At 55.0% G+C, this 18,160-nt stretch overlaps 5 protein-coding genes across 5 annotated transcripts; 2 read left to right on the top strand and 3 right to left on the bottom strand.

Annotated features, from left to right (window-relative positions):
* Window positions 1–1,457: 1,457 nt before the first annotated feature.
* Window positions 1,458–2,423, bottom strand: BKA78DRAFT_90051 (uncharacterized protein). Its single transcript, XM_066893935.1, has one exon. The coding sequence runs from the start codon at window positions 2,252–2,254 to the stop codon at window positions 1,670–1,672; it is 585 nt and encodes a 194-aa protein (XP_066748522.1). The 5' UTR covers window positions 2,255–2,423; the 3' UTR covers window positions 1,458–1,669.
* A 554-nt stretch (window positions 2,424–2,977) lies between these two features.
* Window positions 2,978–3,613, bottom strand: BKA78DRAFT_90049 (uncharacterized protein). The gene has a single exon (XM_066893934.1). The coding sequence runs from the start codon at window positions 3,411–3,413 to the stop codon at window positions 3,069–3,071; it is 345 nt and encodes a 114-aa protein (XP_066748521.1). The 5' UTR covers window positions 3,414–3,613; the 3' UTR covers window positions 2,978–3,068.
* Window positions 3,614–4,250: 637 nt separating this feature from the next.
* Window positions 4,251–5,199, bottom strand: BKA78DRAFT_90047 (uncharacterized protein). The gene has a single exon (XM_066893933.1). The coding sequence runs from the start codon at window positions 5,063–5,065 to the stop codon at window positions 4,442–4,444; it is 624 nt and encodes a 207-aa protein (XP_066748520.1). The 5' UTR covers window positions 5,066–5,199; the 3' UTR covers window positions 4,251–4,441.
* Window positions 5,200–7,402: 2,203 nt separating this feature from the next.
* BKA78DRAFT_90026 (fungal-specific transcription factor domain-containing protein) lies at window positions 7,403–10,972 on the top strand. The gene is made up of 2 exons (XM_066893932.1): window positions 7,403–8,302; window positions 8,352–10,972. Exons 1-2 carry the CDS (start codon window positions 7,579–7,581, stop codon window positions 10,865–10,867), a joined length of 3,240 nt encoding a protein of 1,079 aa, XP_066748519.1. The 5' UTR covers window positions 7,403–7,578; the 3' UTR covers window positions 10,868–10,972.
* A 3,175-nt stretch (window positions 10,973–14,147) lies between these two features.
* On the top strand, window positions 14,148–17,395 carry BKA78DRAFT_307573 (uncharacterized protein). The gene has a single exon (XM_066887874.1). It carries the CDS (start codon window positions 14,382–14,384, stop codon window positions 16,926–16,928), a length of 2,547 nt encoding a protein of 848 aa, XP_066748518.1. The 5' UTR covers window positions 14,148–14,381; the 3' UTR covers window positions 16,929–17,395.
* The last annotated feature ends 765 nt before the right edge of the window (window positions 17,396–18,160 follow it).

Genomic DNA, 18,160 nt, shown 5'->3' with positions numbered 1-18,160 from the left:
CTTACGTCGAATGTCGTGCTATTTTGACAGAAAATCGACTCGACTCCGCGAGGGGCAACGACAAGCTGGATGAGCAATCTTGAGGAGAGGGAGAGAGCAAGTGAAGTCATCTTGAGACCACTGAGACGATGCTGCTGCTAAAGGACATATTCCCCTCCCATCAATCTGCCCTAAAATCAATCATCGACACTATATAGCCTTTAATCTCATCAACTTTAGAGCTCCGCCACATCTGACATCTAACCGCAAAAGCAATGGCAGGAAAGAAAACCCATAATACGGACATACCCTAACAAGAGGACATCGACATGGCTGCTGGAACATCTCACGACATCCAACATCTCACTGGCACCTGCTAACTTACAACAAGACAAACCCGCTCCCACCGTCTGCATAGGAGTAGCGCAAACGAATCCATGACACACCAAACCACACCACCTTCTCTAACCGGCCAGCTGCGCAACATCAAACGCCTATCCGCGTACGAATGCGTCCAGCTCCCTGGGGATGTTACTAACTGCTTATACTTCTATACTTTAAACACTACCACAATCACAACCACCACCACTACTACCACCCGCATTCTCCGCAAAGACGTTTCAAAGATTGGGGAACAGAGATGAGAAAAGGCGGAGAATTTTGCGGATGGCGGAGCAGCAGGGTGGGATGAGACGAGATGAGATGGCATTGAGACATGAGGGATGTTCTGCTTCTAGGAGGCAGAGGGAAGAAAGGGGAGAAGGAAGAAAAGGGCGAGGGAAGAAAGGGCCCACCTTACTCGCCGTTGATTGGGCGCAGCGTAGCATTAAACATCTACTCTGTGTCCGCTTAGCACCCCCATCACACTCCCACCATATCTCCTTTCGTCTATTTACTCACCATCAGACGCTGCAGACACATGAAAAAAAAAAGTTGCGTCAGTGTCGCGTGACATGCGCGGATAGATGAGCCACAAGAAGGATAGCAAGAAGTAAATGCGAGCTTTTGTGGAAAACAAAGATGAGATGTTACTAAAAGTACTAAGTAAGGAGTGGGTGCTCTGGATGTAGCAGTAGACAAGAGAGGAGCGAACGGACGAGAGAGAGAGAGAGAGAGAGAGAGAGAGAGAGAGAGAGAGAGAGAGAGAGAGAGAGAGAGAGAGAGAGAGAGAGAGAGAGAGAGAGAGAAAGAGAGATGGAGAAGAAAAGTAGATGCGGACGGGACCAAGGGCGCACCTGACTCACATTGATTGGCCGCCCGCAACATCAAACATCTACTGTACAATTGTTCTTTTAGCCCATCCCATCCATCATCACCATGTATCCCATCAACTTCTTCTATTCACTACTTACTCACTTGCTACCTAGCCACCAGACGCCGCAGGCGCACGGGAAAAGTTGCGTCAGTATCGCCATCAAGAATGCACACATATAAGCTCAATGACAGATGAACAAAAAAGAAGAGATGCAACCGCTGATTCCCACATCTAAACATCCTTTGGACAAGAGCAAGAAGAAGAGCAGACGCGGATGGAAGGAACCAAGGACACACCCCTCCTCCCTCCTTACTGTACCAGCCACCCGCACCATCAAACATGTCCTCCGCGTCCGTTTACCATCCCATCACCCTCCCACACCCCACTCCCTCATTACTCACTCACCACACACAGCAACCGCCCCAAAAAGCCGCGTCACCACCGCTCTCCTCTACGTACACAGTAAAACATCAAACCAAGAGGCAAGAAAAGCGACGAAAGTTGCGACGGCGAGTTTGCGCTGAAACTTTCTTTGGGGAGGGATGAGAGGAGAGAAGAGGAGAGCAGAGGAGAAGTGGAACCAAGGGAGGGAGGGAACTTGCTGTTGATTGGCCACAGCCTAAGTTTGAACGTCGGAAAGTCTACGGTCGTTACGCTCGCACTCGTACTCACACTCAAGACGACTGCATAGACATTGACGTGGCGGATACGTCGGATGGACTGTCTGTGTGAGAGTAGAGCAGCGAGTGGGCGGAGGTGAGGGAAGACAGTGCCGAGCGGACGGACGACGGGTGGGACGATGTGGATGCGAACATGATTGATGGATTGATGGACGGGAGGTGTTGTGCTTGCCTTAACTTGGATACCTAGTAGTTGGAGGAGAGAGACGGGAGGTGTAGTGATTTGTGCAGACCGGACGACACAGACAACGGGATGGGATGATGCTGAGGTATGTAGGGCCAGGTAAGCAAGCAGGCGAATTGGGTTCATCGCCAACAATCTCTCAAGACATCGCAGCATAGCGCTCTCCGTCTCCCTCGCGCCCAACCTTCCCAAGCACTCTCACTCACCTCTCTCACCCCCCTCCAGTCCAACAAGCAAGCACGTTGTCCATGGACGGGGGCGCGCGCTCCGCCGCTTCCCGTCCGGCGTCCGGCCGTCCGTCTGCTCACACACGCGCCCCTACGCGATCCCTCCACACCTGCCACCTACGTAGCGAGAGAGCGAGGGCCGCAAGCGAAAAACAGCGTGAGCGAGACGACGGACGGAAGACGAGACCCGCCACGCGAGCGGTTGGTGGGAGGTGAGGGTAACGACAGCCGGCACATGGCGACGCAACGACCATCCGTTGCGCGTGAATGTCTCCGGATACGATTGACCACCAACCACTGCTACAAATCGGTCAACGAGGAGGGCGAGAACACGAATTCGAAAGACGAAAGACTGAACACGTTGGCGTGACGACGCAGCTGTTGGAGAGGAGGATTGCTAAGTCGCGCCCAAACGAGGCCGAGACGCGCGGGCATCAAGTCCTGTTGAGGATGAGCGAGCGCGAGGAGAGGACAGATCGGATGAGGCCGATGGCGTGTGCGATGGCGATATTCGATTGGACACGCACCACGCACGCTCGGTCGGTAGCGGTGAGGATGTGATCTTGCTCATCCTGCTCTTGCGGCAGATCAGATCACATGCGGATCTCGAGAGCCTTGGGAATCGGGACCTGGAAAGATGGATGGGCCGTCAAGGAGTGACGGGACTGTAAACGGTGTTGTTCGATGTGAAGCATTCAAAGACATTGAAAGTCCGCCGTTCGACTCAGCGGCCAGTCTCTGAATCAAACAGTTGTCAAGTATGGCGACGGCAACAGCAACATTGGCAAGTCCAGCCGCGCGCATAACGCGTTTGGGCGGTGGGCGTTGCGCTGGATGGACGGAGCCAACGAAGCGCACGCACGGCCGCCGCGGATGCGGACGATGGAGACTGGAGAGTATCGGCGATCGACAGGTACGGACGGACAGACAAGTGCCATGACAATTGCCGTTTTGTCTGTCGGTAGAAAAGCGGTCATGACATATTGCTGCTCACAATATGCTCCGGGGAGGAGAGCAGTGAGCAAAAGCAGAGCGAAAAGCAAAGGTTCGTCAGTATCGCAGCCGGCTGCCCCTCGCCAACAGGCCATGTAGGACACCTAACTGCGCCTAAACAGGCCTGCGTGACGTCTGATTCTCCAGCCGTCAAAAATTTTAGGGGTCGGAGTCTGTGCTTACCTGGGCGACGCGGTTCGGCGCGCGTGGGGAGAGGTAGAGCCAGGTCAAGACTCGAGATCCATCTATGAAGTGGGTGGCGTACGGACAGTTGCCGCTTGTGTAGCGAGTCCTATTCAGACGTCCATCGACCAGCCATCAAACGAAGAATTTGAATCTTTGAAAATAGTGGCTGTTGTAGCAGTCGTGCTGAGAAGACGATGCTAGGACGTGCTTTGGTCGAGCGTCAGCAATTATCACCCATGTTCGAGCTGAAGTTAATGGCTGGTTTCGCAGCCATTCAGGTCGACGAGCCTGCGGCGCGGCCTCGAGCCATTTAGTCAATGACAATAGCAACAAGGCGCCGCTTAAGGTCGGAAATATCAGGGCCATTACTCATTATTCCGCCGTATAGCTGGCGTCGAACCTTGTGCTTCATGTTGACCGCTCGGGACCAAGTCCACCAGCACGCGGCGTACCGCTCGACGCCAAGATTAGGAGCATCTCGTCGGCGTCCACGTACCAGCGAGCTAAAAAAAGTATAACGAGCGGCAGCTGACCTGCCCTTGTAGGCAATTGCCATTATAATCGCGACTCACTGCGACTTTAGGTCTCCCAGTCTTGCTCGCAGCAACTCCGAGGACGGCGCGGCTGCATGCAATCAAGCCGTTGATGCTGCGAAGCAAAATCATCGCCGCTGTCAAGCACACTCGCATTGCTGCGATGCTCATGCGATAGATACCGACCGATAGCGTGTCGGCGCGCTGCACCCGCGGGCCGGTGCGTGCGTTGAGTTCGCATGGAGGGGCCGTGGGCTGGGATGGTGCTTTGCTGTCAGCACTTGGGAGCGCATGGCATCAAACTAGCGGTTGCTCGTCACTTTGAGAGGACGCGGATGTCGGGAGCACCGCCTAGCTAATAGACAGGCAGCCAATCGTGGTGGCGGAGCGGTACAGCTGAGACACTATTTGGCGGCGAGCAATATGTAATGGGATGAGGTTGGACCAAAGCATTTGTTAGTTTCGACATCCGTGCAGACCTGGAGCAGCACAAGGCCACAAACAGCGGCAGTGCCCTTGCACTCGACAGCCACGGCACGAGCAAAGGAAGCTTCGACAGCGACTCGAGAGACAGGACCCTGCAGCACGCTGCATAAGAAAAAGTTGTTGATGGTGTGGCTGTTTGCCACGTCGACAGGCAGTTGCGAATCTGTCAATGATGGGCCAATTCTGGACCAGTCCTTTATGCGCCCAGAGGCGATGGTCGCAGCCAGGCGACTGTAGAGGAAGGAGAGCCGCGGTCTTTCGTCCAGAACAGCAACAGAAGACCAGTCTTGACGCGGCCCGCCTTGAGACTTGCTGGCTGCTGGTACTGCTGCCGCCCGTTTTGTTTCGGTTCGGGGGGCATGTTGGACCCCTTGGCCACGGGCTCGGCGAATTTTCCCTCGTGCTGATTGATCGGGACACAGCGAGCACAGCGCTTCTGCCAGGTGGTCGATTCGACCAGACACCCCGCCCGCCGAGGGTCCGCGGACAGCCAGTCCTTGGTTCCTTGCGCGCATCAGTCGGAAATGGGCAGAGATGGACATGGCGGAAGCCGGGACGAGTTTAATCAGTCGCGGCGAATGCTTGTCAGCGCGTCGGCCATTGCTCGTCTTGTCGGATTAGTGCCGGTGCTGTGTCGGTTTGCGTTGCTTGATGCGGGAAGAAGCGCCCTTTGCTGGCCTGCCTGAGTGGCTGCACTTGAGACCGCCTCTTGCCAGTCGAATAAGGCCGTGAATGAGGCCGGCAGAGGCAGAGACGCATGCGGTGGGTTGAGAACGGCTGAGGGCCGTCTGACACGTCGTCGGTCCCGTCATGCTCGGACTGGAGATTCCGCGTCTTTTGAGGGGGTTGCAGCGGTGGTTGTTGACCATCATCAGGGAGAGAGGACGCGGAGGAGGAGAGCGCAAGGGGACAAGCGCGGAGCGGAAAGACGGGCAACCAACAACCAGCCCCGGGCAGAAAAGGACGCAAAGACGGGGATTACATAACGACTTTGGGGATGGCGTGAGCGCATAGGATAAGCGACGTAGCAGAATCTAGATTCGAGGATCCCTCTTTCGTTGCAGACGTCGGCCTGAGCACAAGAGACGACAACAAAGAGATGTATGGAAATAAGCAAGTGATGAGCAATGGCACGGCTAAGAAAAGAATAACGTGTGGACTGTGGACGCGGAGCGATCGTGGAGGCCGGGGTCGTAGTCTGATGCTACAGGGGTCGCGGACTCGAAGTTGTCCGAGTGCGCCTGGAAGGAGCAGCGCAGCGGTAGAGAGCTCGGCCAGATTTGCGCTGTATCATCATCAGACCTGGAGATTCGAATTCGAACTCGAGTTGTAGGGTCTGAATTGAAAGTAGGAAAAGTAGGGGGGTTTAGAGGAGCAGGTTGTACAAGTCTGCGGCGGCATATTAGTCTGATGGTGCGAATAATAATATTATGTCTGAAAGAAGCACTTTGAGCAGCAGGCGTCAGGTCCTTTTTCGAAGTTGTACTCGGGCGACCGGGTGGCGGCCATATGCCGTGCGCCTCGCGGGCCACAGGGCGCAATGGCGCTCGACCACAACAGCACAAAAGAGGCGGTCGACGTCACGGCGAGGAGTAGCCATTGGCGGGGAGAGAGAAGAACGCGTGGCGTTTCAACATGTCGGATTCGACCGCACGTTCAGCATGTTGTTGTTGAGCGATGGGTGTGACAGGGCCGTGACAGGCTATACCATTGTGGTGGTGTTGAAGCTGACGGTAGGGGTCTGGACGAGCTGAGGTTTGGTTAGGTTTGCCGGTAGCCGGGGCGGAAGACGCAACGAGACGAGGTTGCCCTCGGCTTTCCTTCCGCAGCGGCACTCGGTCTGCTATCTCCGGGTACGTACACCGGCCAGGGTTGGAGGGCGTCAAATGTCAGCCAGCGTGCCAGACCAGAGTAAAGTGCGCCGGCGGAACATATTCGGCGCCGGACAGCCTGAATGCGAGTGCACAAGAGGAATTGGAAAAAGATTGCGACGGTGACGGCAAAGTGATGCGATGGACGAGGCTTGGTGCTTGGTTCCTGGTAGTTGGAGAGACGCGAGTCATGGACGGAGTGGTAGGGCAGGGAACATTGATAAGCCGGCGGCCGGGGGTCTCTGAGGTGCCTGTCATCGACCCGACCCAAGGGTTAACTTGTGGCCGTATTTTTTGCAAAGGAGGCACGAGTCGAGGCATTCTTGAGGAATACTCTGTATGTAGTCTGCAAGCAATAATGCAGACATAGGCAGGACGATGAAGCAAGTGGCTTGCCCGACCGGGTACAGGGCGGCACTTGTTACGGGCGGGCTCGGCGGCGGCACCGGGGCGTAGCGCAATCGGCGGCCATGCCGGTGACCACACCTCACTGACCTTGACCCTTGGCAGGGCAGGGCAGTACAGTAACTTCAACAGTCCTCGCTGTCACATTGCATGAGAGGCGTCGCATTCGCAAGTACATGTCGGCGTTGAAAAGTGGCAGGCCCTGCAGCAGTGAATGTTAATCCAAGTCCCCATCTTCACACAAACCCAAACTTACCCGTCGTCTCCACTCCTCCCGCACTCCGCTCGCACAATCATCACCTCGTCCTCTGCTTTGCGCTCCACTTTCTGCCGCTCAACCACCAGAGCCTCAATCGAGACACCAGTGGGCCCCGCGATCTGCACCCAATCCCTCCATTGTGCACGCTGTCCAAGGACGCGTCCATAACACGAAAAACTGCCACCCAAAACAATCACTTTCCACAAGCACAGGGTGCGAGCGAGACGAGGACGAGCCACAGACGTCTTCGCTAAATCCGCCCCAAGCAAAAATTTCTGCGCGCGCCTTCGGCCTGCTCGCCGAGCCACCTTCTCTCCTACATCCCACTTCGCTTCCGCAAAACCCCCACCATCACCTCCAGTCATCCTCTACCTTACCCTCTCTTTCTCTTCTCCACCTCACGCGTCTTCCAACATCATCCTCCCTCCCCAAGACGCGCCCAACCCCACCTCCTCCTCCACCACGCGTCCGGCACGCCTCCTGCGCATGTCGACAGTCTAGAGAGCTCCTCTCCTCCGCCATGGACGCCGACACCTTTCACCCGACAAACTCATACCTGCATGGGATCCCGACGCCTTCAGGGACGCACTCGCAGCCCTTGACTCCCCATCAATCGGCCGCCGGCTCTCTCCCGCCGCAGCGCTTCCGTGCTCAATCCACTTCAACCCATCAGCTCCCCCCACTGCCTCCACTCGGCAATGCGCAATTCTCCACAAACTACGGGAGTGCACCCCAGACTCCGCTGACCCCCCAGACTCCTGCAACGTCGGCGCCATCCTTGAATCATGGCCGCTCTTTGCCCGTCATTGCGCCTCACCCCCCGTTGCAGTCCAATCCCTCGTCGAGCTCCTACTTTCTGCCGCACTCGTCCTTGTCCAACGGCCAGTCCATGGGTCCAATTCCCACGAGCACCCACTCTTCTACTGCCGCCGCGCCGCCTTCGACCATGACGGCCTCGCTGCACGAAATCCGCCCCATGCCTGCCGCCGGCATTGGTCTTCCATATGGTTCCTCCCACATTTTGAGCCAGCCTCCCATTGTCCCCAACCAGGAGCCGGAGCCGATACACGTTGTTGGACAGCAGGGTCGTCGCGGGGTCCTGCCAACCGCCAATGGACGTCCGGCCCCGGGATCGGCAAAGGCGACGCAGAACTTGACCAAGAATGCTGATAACAAGTACGAGTGTCCGCACTGCAACAAGACGTACTTGCATCTCAAGCACTTGAAGCGTCATTTGCTGCGACGTGAGACATTTCAACCGTTGTAACTTTACGCGCGCTAACTTTTTCTTAGACACTGGCGAACGCCCCTACCAGTGCCACCTGTGCAAGGACACGTTTTCCAGGAGCGACATTCTCAAGCGCCACTTTCAAAAGTGCTCCATCCGTCGCGGTAACCCGACGGGCCAAAACCACCTTGCCAACTCGCAGGCGCACTTGAGGAAGAACCGCAACTCCCAAGGGGGGTCAGGTGACCACAGCTACCTCAATGCCGTCAATGCGACTCCGACCTTTTCCAACGGCAGCCCCTTTACCAACAACCTGATGGGCAACTCGGGCTTTTCGGGAGGCTCTCCGGGGAGCTATGCTGAGAGCGCCGCGTCCATGTCGGCCCGCACGTCTCGCGCCAACAGCCTGATGCAGCCCCGGACCGAAATGCCCGGTGTCACGCCCATCCAGGACCAGCGCCGCAGCATCTCGCACGTCGAGCTGCTCAACAATCATCGGATGAGCTTTGATGCCTCCGCCAACCATGACTTCAGGGCGACCAATGCGGTCCCTGCAAACCTCGGTACGCAAATGTCTGGATACAACCTCAACACCAACATGAACACCAACATGCAGCAAAACATGAATCAGAATGTCAACCAAACCATGACGCAGCCCGAGCAGCTCAACAACCACTTCGGCTACAGCCAAGCGGTTTCCGGCCCGAATATGCACTCCAACATGGCCATGAACAACGCCAATGGCATTAGCAACATGAACCAGGTCCAAAACGGCCAGGGAAACGGCCTTGGTTGGGATAATCCTTACCACCAAAACGGTGGCCAGGACGCATTCGGCATCTCAACCAGCATCTCTCAGGACCCTGTTGCTATAAAAACCGAGACAGACCTAAACCCCCAAACAAACTTTCAACACCAATCCTCCCACGAAGCCACCCCGGATGGCATGTTCAGCAACCTCTACTCCAGTGCGTCGGCTTTCCCCAACACAGAAACTGTGTTTGATTCTTGGGATTTGAGCTCTTCTGATCCATTGCAGAATAAAGCTGAAGCGTTGATCTCGTTCTGCTTCCCTGGTGGGACCGCAATCGTTCAGCCGCATGAGGCACAGGCGCTCGGAATTTTGAGGAGCTTGTCGTCGCTGGAGACGCTCAAGTCGTACTTGGACGGCTTCAGGAACTTCCAGACTCACTGGCCCGTCATTCACTTGCCAACGTTCAACCCGGCCGAGGCCGACCACGCTCTGCTCCTGACCATTATTTGCATCGGAGCCGTCTACGCAAAGGACGAGAATCTAGTTCAAGTGCGCGCGCTCTTGGAAGTGGTCAAGGCTGCTGTCCAGCGCACCTCTTCCGTTTACGTTCCCGCCGAAGCCATTAGCCCAGGCGCTCCAGTCCATACCGTGGAAGAGCTGCAGACCCTTTCGTTGCTCTGCATCGCCTTTTTGTGGCACGGCAACACCGCACAGCGTAACAAAACGGTCGAAGAGTTTTCCAAGGTCGCGCAAGCCGTGCGCAGAGCCGGCCTGCTCAACACTGTCAAGCCGGGCGAAAAGGGCTACAGCGTGCTACACAACGTCGGAGATGATGCCGAGCCGCAGCATCTGCAACAATGGAAGTGGGAAAGCTGGGTCGCACAAGAAAAGAGATCGCGGGTCGTCTTCCTCTTCTTCCTCCTCGACGCTGCCATGGTCATGTTCTCCAACTGCCGTGCTCAGTTCGACATGATTGAAATCCGCATTCCTCTGCCGGCAGATGATGCCGCTTGGGAGGCTCGCAACGCGCACGAGTGCGCCGACGCGCTCGGACTGCACGGCAAGGAGGCACAAGCAAAGAGAAATGTCACCGGCAGCCGTCGCTTGAAGCAGCTCGAGTTGCACGAAGTCCTCCGGATTTTGGCCCAAACAAACGCCGACCTCATGCCGCGCTCGACCAACGTCTACACCAAGTTCATCGTCATCCATGCGCTGCACGTCCAGATGTGGAGCGCCCTTCGCCAGGCGGCTCAGCATGCTGTTCTACCCGCCGCCATTTCGCCCACCGGTCTCAACACTCCGCAGTCGAACGCGGACTGGAACGACTCGGGGTCCAACAGTGCTTGCAGCAGCGGGTCTGCCACTCCGGTCGACGGTGTAGCAGCGCAGAATGCCCAGCAAGCGCTCAAGGTCATCAACAACGCCCTTGACAAGTGGAAGCGGAGCTGGGACATGGACCTCGAGCTTCAGTACGGCTCCAACGCACCGCCCAGGTCTGGCTTCTGCAGGGACGGGATTCACTACTACTGGCTCGCCCATACCGTCATTCGCCGCCGCAGCGCCGACTGGCTCAAGATGGATTCCGACCAGAGGTTCCGCAACACGATCCACCTGCTCAAGCAAATCAAGACCTGGGTCTACTCGGAGCAAAACAAGACGGGCCAGAGCACTGGTGCTCTCGCTCACATTGACAACAACTACGCTCTCGAGGAGCTGAGCCTCGACATGAAGTTGCTCTTCGCGCCGGTCGACAGGCGCGCGCAGACGCCCGCGACGCAAATCAAGACGGAGCCCCCGACGAACGCTAATGCCACCACCTATTCATGAACCGGTCACGACGTACAATAAGCGCATCATACCACACGGCACTTGAGAAGTGTTCTTGTGCAAAAATTTCCTCTCTGGACCCAATGATTACGACAATCGCATTTTCCGCATCACCAAAAGACCCACATAGACGAGATCGGCGTTGTGTCTCCCGAAAAACGACACGCAGTATAGAGGTGCTGTTCTTGCATGCATATCCGGGGGAGCATTCAATCCACGTGGGGTGGAATTGTCCATAATTTTCCTTTTTCTTCGTTTTCCTTGTTGCAAAAGAAAAAACTTATAGAGCTGCTAGGGCCAGGCCCAGTCATCTTTCCAAATGATCTCTGCATTTTCTCAGGCGCATACTGGGGGTGGAGTCTTTTTTTTCTTTCTCTGCTTTGTCCTATTTGCGCGACCAGCCAATCTCCATCTCTTGCATTGCTTGCTTGCATTGCTTGCGTTGCATCAACATTAGACAGGCGTAAGTCGTCTTGTTTTCTGGTCAGGTTTGCGCGGCAGCGACGGCCAACGACGACACCAAAAAAGATGTAGAAAAAAGAAATCCGTCGGTTGCCGCTTTTTTGTACAAATGGGTTCTGCGCTTTTTTCCCCCCTTTTTCTCAATCACTTGATTGGTCTGCTGTTGCGCGTACAAAGAAATAGATGCATAGAGCACGGATGCATGGACGCATGAGGGGGAGTTGAGCACGCATTGGGGAGGCAAGCATACATGCATGGAAAGGGGCGGTTGCATCAGCATCGGCATCAGCATCTGGGGGAGTAGAAAGGAGCAGTGTAGATGAAGTGGTGGCGAGCGAGTAGAATAAGACGAGGCAGACAGACATGTGCAGACAGACATGCAAGACAACAAAAAGAACACACTTCAAATCAACCCAACCGGCCCCGGCCAAATCCATGCTTGGTATAACTACATGGCTTTGTCGCGAATTCAAACGCCTCCCTCCATCCACCCATTCGCCATCTCCCTTCACTCACTCACTCAGCCTTTGCAGCTAGCGACCTACCTACATGGCTACCTGTTAAATGCTGTACACCTACTCACTATGTAGCTGTCATTCTATCCGTCCGTCTATCCGTCTGTCGCGTCCGTCGCCCATGTACATACATATCCACCTAGCCATCCAACCTTACACGCTATGTACAATACAATACCAATCAGCGCCGCGCCTTGTCGGTTCGCCCCTTTCTCCCTCCCTCCTTTCTCCCTCCCTCCTTTCTTTCCACCGCCGCACTGCCGCACTGCTGCACCGCTGCTGCTGCGCCAGTCCACTATGTCGCCCAAGAGATGTTCTGGCTGTTGCAAAAGGGAATACAACGCGCAACTCACAAGCTGCATGTATGTAGGCAGGGAGTCAGGCAGGCAGGCAGGCAGGCAGGCTAACTCCTCCTCCATCCATCCATCTCGCTTCAGCTTTTCGGGTGTGTGTGCGTGCGTGTGTGAGTGCGTACCTACGGACCTACTTACATACTTCCCTACTCATACTTAACATTCTCCGCATCTGTAGGAGTGAAGGTTGTGTGTTGTGTTTGACTACGTAGGCGGGTTTTTTATGGAGGTACTTAAGTAAGAAGCGGCTGAGGGAGCTGAAGGAGCTGAAGGAAGCGTTGTTTAGTATATAGGAAGGAGAGAGAGAGAAATATGGAAAGGTGTGACGGAATTGTAGTGGCTTTTTGAACGCTGGAGCTGCTGAGGTGATGGTGGTGGTGGTGGTGGTGGTGGTGCTGTTGGTCTACTGCTGTTGGTCTCGACCACACCGCGTCCCGCCCCGTCTGATCTCATCACAACATAGACGAGAAGATAAAAGGACAGACTCGTTGGTGTGAGGCGTGCATGCACGGAGCGAGTAAATCAGACTCGCCACTTGAGCATTTGAGTAGCCTAGGTGGTGAAGCGTCCGTCTGTGTGAGTGGGTGGGTGAAATTTGGAGCGAGCATGGGCTGGAATTGGGAGAAGTGGAATGGAAATGGAAATAGGAGAGGGCGGTGGTGGTAGAGGTAGGGGAAGGGGATGGGGATGGGGACTTGGATGGCTTGTGGTCGGTCGGTTGGCGGCGTTGTGCTGGCGGTGTGTGTCCGTGTATGCGTCGCACCGTGAAGATGGAGACTTTTCATTGTTGGGAAGGTGATGAAGGAGATGGAAACTGCAGGATGGTTGCTAGCAAGTGGCACTGAGTTCAATCAGCCTGGTTGGGTTGGCAGGGTAGCAATTGCTGCCACTGAGACGAGCTGAGGTAGGCAGTGATGGGATTTTTAGAAGCGCTTTTTTGGATGTCTGACGCTCTTGTTGACATTTGATCATGAGTGGGTGCCAAGTCTCAGCGCGTCGTCTGGTTGTCTTTTGTTTGTTGTGTATGTAGTTGGCAAGGCGCCTGAGTTTTTCGACTTCCTTTTTGAATTTTGGATTGTGGATTTTGGATTTCTGACCTCTACTATGTCTTGCAGCTTGTGAGTAGGTCTGATTGACTTATCTGGCGGATGGTATAGGTAGTTGTGCACCCAGGAGCGCAGTAAGTCGTCGGGTAGTCAGTCGTCGCGCGTCGTGCAGCCAGTTGGACGCAGAGGCAGGTGAGTAGCCCAATTGGGTATCTGGCCAACCTACTCAAGGAGGGGGGTCCGAAATTCAGTCCCCGTCAGTAAGCTATTGTGCGGTCAATCGATCTTCGGGTCGTCAGTCAGTCGTGCAATCATTTGCGCTAGTAGATAGGGAAGAGGGTAGGGTGGAGGGATCAGAAATCTGAAAAGGAGGTGACGTGGTGCTCGTGTTGTTTAGGTACACTGGGGACGGACGCGGCGAGGCTGGTTGCAAGACTGGTATAGTAGCAAGCGCCTGATGGGTCTCTTGATGCACACATTTTTGAAATGAGAATTGCCAGCGGAAATCAAGCGCAAGCAAAGATGGAAGGCAAACGCGTTGCTGTGCAGCAGCACGAGGTAGGTGGGGCTCACGCGACGGTGAGACATTTGGAAAATTGCCGCATCCGGTAATTTTCTTCGGACTAGCTTCGACGACTGACTGCCACACACTGCAAAGGGCGACGCCGACGCAGTACCCGGATGAATTGGCTAGAGATGGGGAACAGCATCATCTCTCAGTCAAGGATCGAAATATCCGGAGCCGAGCGCGCGCGTAGCTATCGACACACGCGAGCGAGTGGGCGGCAGACTAGCATTGTACGTAGGCGCCGCCAGTCCGCTCGTCGCCTTCTGAAAAGATACATGCGTGCATATTCTCGCCCATTTCATTTTTGGCCGGACCATACAGGGTTTTTCGTTGATGTGGAGATCTTGGGGGCCGCGCGCTTAATAGATGTGCGCGGGACAGGGGGGTGCGCGATGTCCTGAGGCGAAGCAATGGCGTCGAGAAGGCCAAGAAACAGTGAGGTATTTCTCTCTTCTCTTTTGTGCGACTGATCTTCTGTCCAATTGACTATCCAGAGGACGCGGACATCGATTATTGCCTTTGTGTTCGATTTGCTGCGTTGTTCTTTCTGTTACCTTGTTTGAAAACACCATGGGAGGCTGGTGGGACGACTTTAGCAACAACCTTGCCACCGACCTCGGTCCTCTTATTTCGCTCTTTGGAGAAGCACCGACGAAGCAGTACTTGAGCGAGACCATCTCATTCGAGGAAATCATCGTCTTTGCAACCGCACCGCTCGGAATCCTGACCACCATCGTCTCCGTCATCCGCGTCTGCGGCTCGCCGTCTTTGCGAGCATTTATTGGACGCGCACAGGAAGGAGAAGGAAACGCAGAAGTAGAACTGTGCTCCAGTACCTCGAAGAACGTAGGGGAGCTGTACAATAATGGCGGCATTGCGAGGATTTTCGGCCGGCCGTCGTTGTTGGAGATCGTCCACGACCCAAAGGCCGCGCACGACGACTTTTACTTTCCGCCGTACAGGGCAGAGGCTGGCATACACAGTCCGCGGGACTACTTCAACCGTCAGCGGCGGAAGCAGGACGCTCACGAAATCAATCCGCAAAGCGAAGAGCCGGAATGGGTCGAAATCATCGACCGGAAACGGTCCATCACCAGGAGGGACAAACGAAGCAAACGACGGGGTACGGACGACGATGTCGAAAAGGGTCAGGTAGTCTCGGAGAAGGACCCAGCGCGTGAAAAAGCGAAGGAAGTAGAATGGGACGTTGAGAGCGACGCGAATCCGTCTCTCGACGACTTTGCACCGAGCCCGAATCTTTCGCTGAATGTCGGGATCAAGCAACGGCCGCGGTATTGGTTCGTCACGGCGGCCATTCTCGGCGTCATTTTACAAGCTGCTGTGGTGGTCTGGGCCGCGTTTGCCAGGTACGGATTGGGCCTTTCCCAGAACGAGGTCACGGATCGGTATGCAGTGCCCATGACGACTCTTGGGACCATCTTTGTGTGCTTTGGAGTCGGATTCTGTGCGTATCTGATTGAGAGGAGCACCCAAGAACGACATTTCGAACGCAAGACGACCGACATCCGGCAGCATCGCTCGAAGGTCTACTGGATCCAACCGGGCGGCCAGAAACTCGGTGACCAGATCTTCGATTCCTTTGCGTACACCCACGACAAGCTCTCGAGCTACGTGACGTCGTGGAAAGCAAACGGCGACCATGACCACGAGCAGAACAGGAAGAAGAGGAAGCTGCTGCACGATCAAATATTGGTGTGGGCTGCCGTACTGATCACGTTCGTTGGATTCAGCCTCCAATTTCTCGGACTTAGGGCTTGCCATTCTTCTGTCTCGGTATGTCAGTTGGGTGTCATGTTGGTCATGAGCTTCGTCCGCGCGGTACTGCGCACGGAGCGCCTTGCAAAAGAAGACAACTTGATGAGAGGGCACTCAGACGTGTACCAGGAACACGAACTGGACTGGCTCGCCTTCCAAATGGTTGATGGCGGCTGTGGAGGTCTTGAATTCCACGCTGCCAGCTCCGGATACGATGTTCCAGACACCAAGTACCAGGACACGGAGATGATGTGCGTACGAGCTGGAGAAGAGTACAAAGTGGTGTTGTTTGGTCTGTTCAAATCCAGCACCTCGACCCCTGAAGCCGTTTTGGATCGATCTGCCGAATGGCTTCAGTACGCTGAAAGCAATTACGGGAGGAACCATCCCCATGAAGCCGCAACTTTATTCAGGTATCGGAGTCGCCTGGCTCACCTGACCAAACTCTGGCCAGAAGAGCAAGTCGCAGTGCGAGGGATTGCAAAAGTACTGGCGAAGGCGATTGAAGAAACCGCCAGCCTCTGCCTCAACAACTGGTATTCCGAGGAAGACAAGACTGATCTGTTGACCATCAATTGGCCACTCGAATGCCTCCTTTCGCAAGAATCCAACAACGGCTCGAAAATCTTCCTCTCGATTCGAAGACACAAAGATTATGAAGAGAAAGATGCAGCTCCTGCATGGGAACTAGCCAAGTGGAAGGTCGACGTCTCCGACCTGGAAGCAGTACTTGGGCTCTTGATGTGGTCGCACATGAAAAAACGAAGCTCTCGAAATACGCACCACAAGCCTGGAATGGTGCACCGCGAGCTGCTGGTGTCGCGAATCCTCTATGAAAGCGCCGAGTGCGATGATATCCCCATTAGCTTCGAGCGCGAATCTGGAAAACCTATATACTTCAAGTGGACAGAAGTCTCTCCTAATTCCGTACGCCCGGGAATTCTGCGACTCGGCTGGCAGAACGTCCCAAAGCAATCGATAGAGAACAACGACCAGGTCGGGGTCGTAGAGTACATGACGAGAAAGTCCATCGCAAAAGCGTTTGCTCAAGAGATCTACGCGTCTTTTGTTACGGCTATTGCCCATTTGATATATGACCACGAGATTGACGATGATGGGACGGTCAGAGAAAAGCTTGGTTTCGTTTATGTGGACGCAAAGACTTTGTCAAACATCAAAAGTGTCTTTGAAGAGAGTGGGTTGGGCACGAGAAACGATGCCGTGGCTTGTTTCTTTCCTGCCATGAAGATTCAAGATGACTTACAGACTTCGGGGCCGTTGGACTTTAGTCCACCAACTGACTGGCTGGAAAAGCCGGCCGCACAAGATAAGACAGTCTGAAACATGTTTAAATATGTTTGCTCAAACATTAAACTCTGCCTCGATGGCTTTCGGTAGTTTTCCGTCAGAGCCAAGCTGGTTGCTTGTCTTGGTTCCTTTGGGTTCAGGTGCGAAAGACCCCCGCCGATCCGAAACGTTGACCAATGTTGTCATATTCACGTGACACGATTCCACTCAACTAGGTAGGTACCTACCTAGGCAGGCAGTGTCGGTCTTGAGAGCTTCCTGGTCGCAAACCACTCTTTATCCCTCGCGAAACGCAGCTCACCTTCCGCCTCCACAAGTCGCTCAACATAGTACGCCGCCGGCTTGGCCTTACGCTTCGCTTCGGGGCGCACGCTCGCTGCCGTTGACTGGGACCAACAACAAACGCCCATCACACGCAACCTTCCAGTCTCAACACCATCATGTCTGCCTCTATCACTTCTTCCGCGCGCCTTTGACCACACGTCGCTAGCCAGAGATCGTCTTTTTGACAACATGAGCGTGGGTATTCAATCCCTGTCGGCATGACCGAATCGTCTCGCCTGCCGTGCACAGCACTGCCCCTCCACACCTCAACCCCTCCACCTTCGCCCCATGTCCGCTCCTGCTCGTTCGCCCCATGTCCACCCTCTGACCAACCCGGTCGACCGTAAGCGCCGAGCTCGACCAATCACGATGCGTGGCACCGTGGCATCCCTTTGCCGCCCACAATATGCGGCCTCGCCGTGGTCGAATAGAATCCCCGCCGCAATGGCTGCGAATGGATGGGGAGAGCACGCGTTCAAAACGGCCAAACCTGACAAATGCCTGGGCTGTTTTCGACCTTATGGAGCTGGTCGATGAACCAATCATAGCACAAAGCGCTCGCGGGCACGTAACGGCGCAGCCTTTCGTCCATTTTGGTTGGAGTTATTGCGCCAGTGTTACCAACACCGTCAGGAAAGCCTGCTTACGCGGAATCTAGTTTGGCAAGCCTGCTGTTCGAAGCAGCTCTCGGCAGCGCAAAGGATGCGATCGCCGCACGGATGTGCGCGTTGGCGCTACCTTTGGTTCTCGCATTCTGGGGTTTATATGCTGATGCAGTCGCCGGCGCAGCGGTCGAGGATACTTTTCTTCAATTTTCCAGTGCATGCCTGCCTTGAGTTGACCAAGTGTCGCCTTACGTTACCACTACTAAGATTTTTCCATTGAATCTTTATATTGAGTGGGTTTTTTCGTCGACTCTTTGACAGTCCGCATATCATCAT

This window comes from Phyllosticta capitalensis (genome assembly GCF_038381095.1).
Source record: "Phyllosticta capitalensis strain CBS 128856 chromosome Unknown BKA78scaffold_2, whole genome shotgun sequence".
Classification (NCBI taxonomy): domain Eukaryota; kingdom Fungi; phylum Ascomycota; class Dothideomycetes; order Botryosphaeriales; family Phyllostictaceae; genus Phyllosticta; species Phyllosticta capitalensis.
The sequence above is the reverse complement of the archived record's forward strand: the minus strand, read 5'-3'. Positions and strand labels throughout refer to the sequence as shown.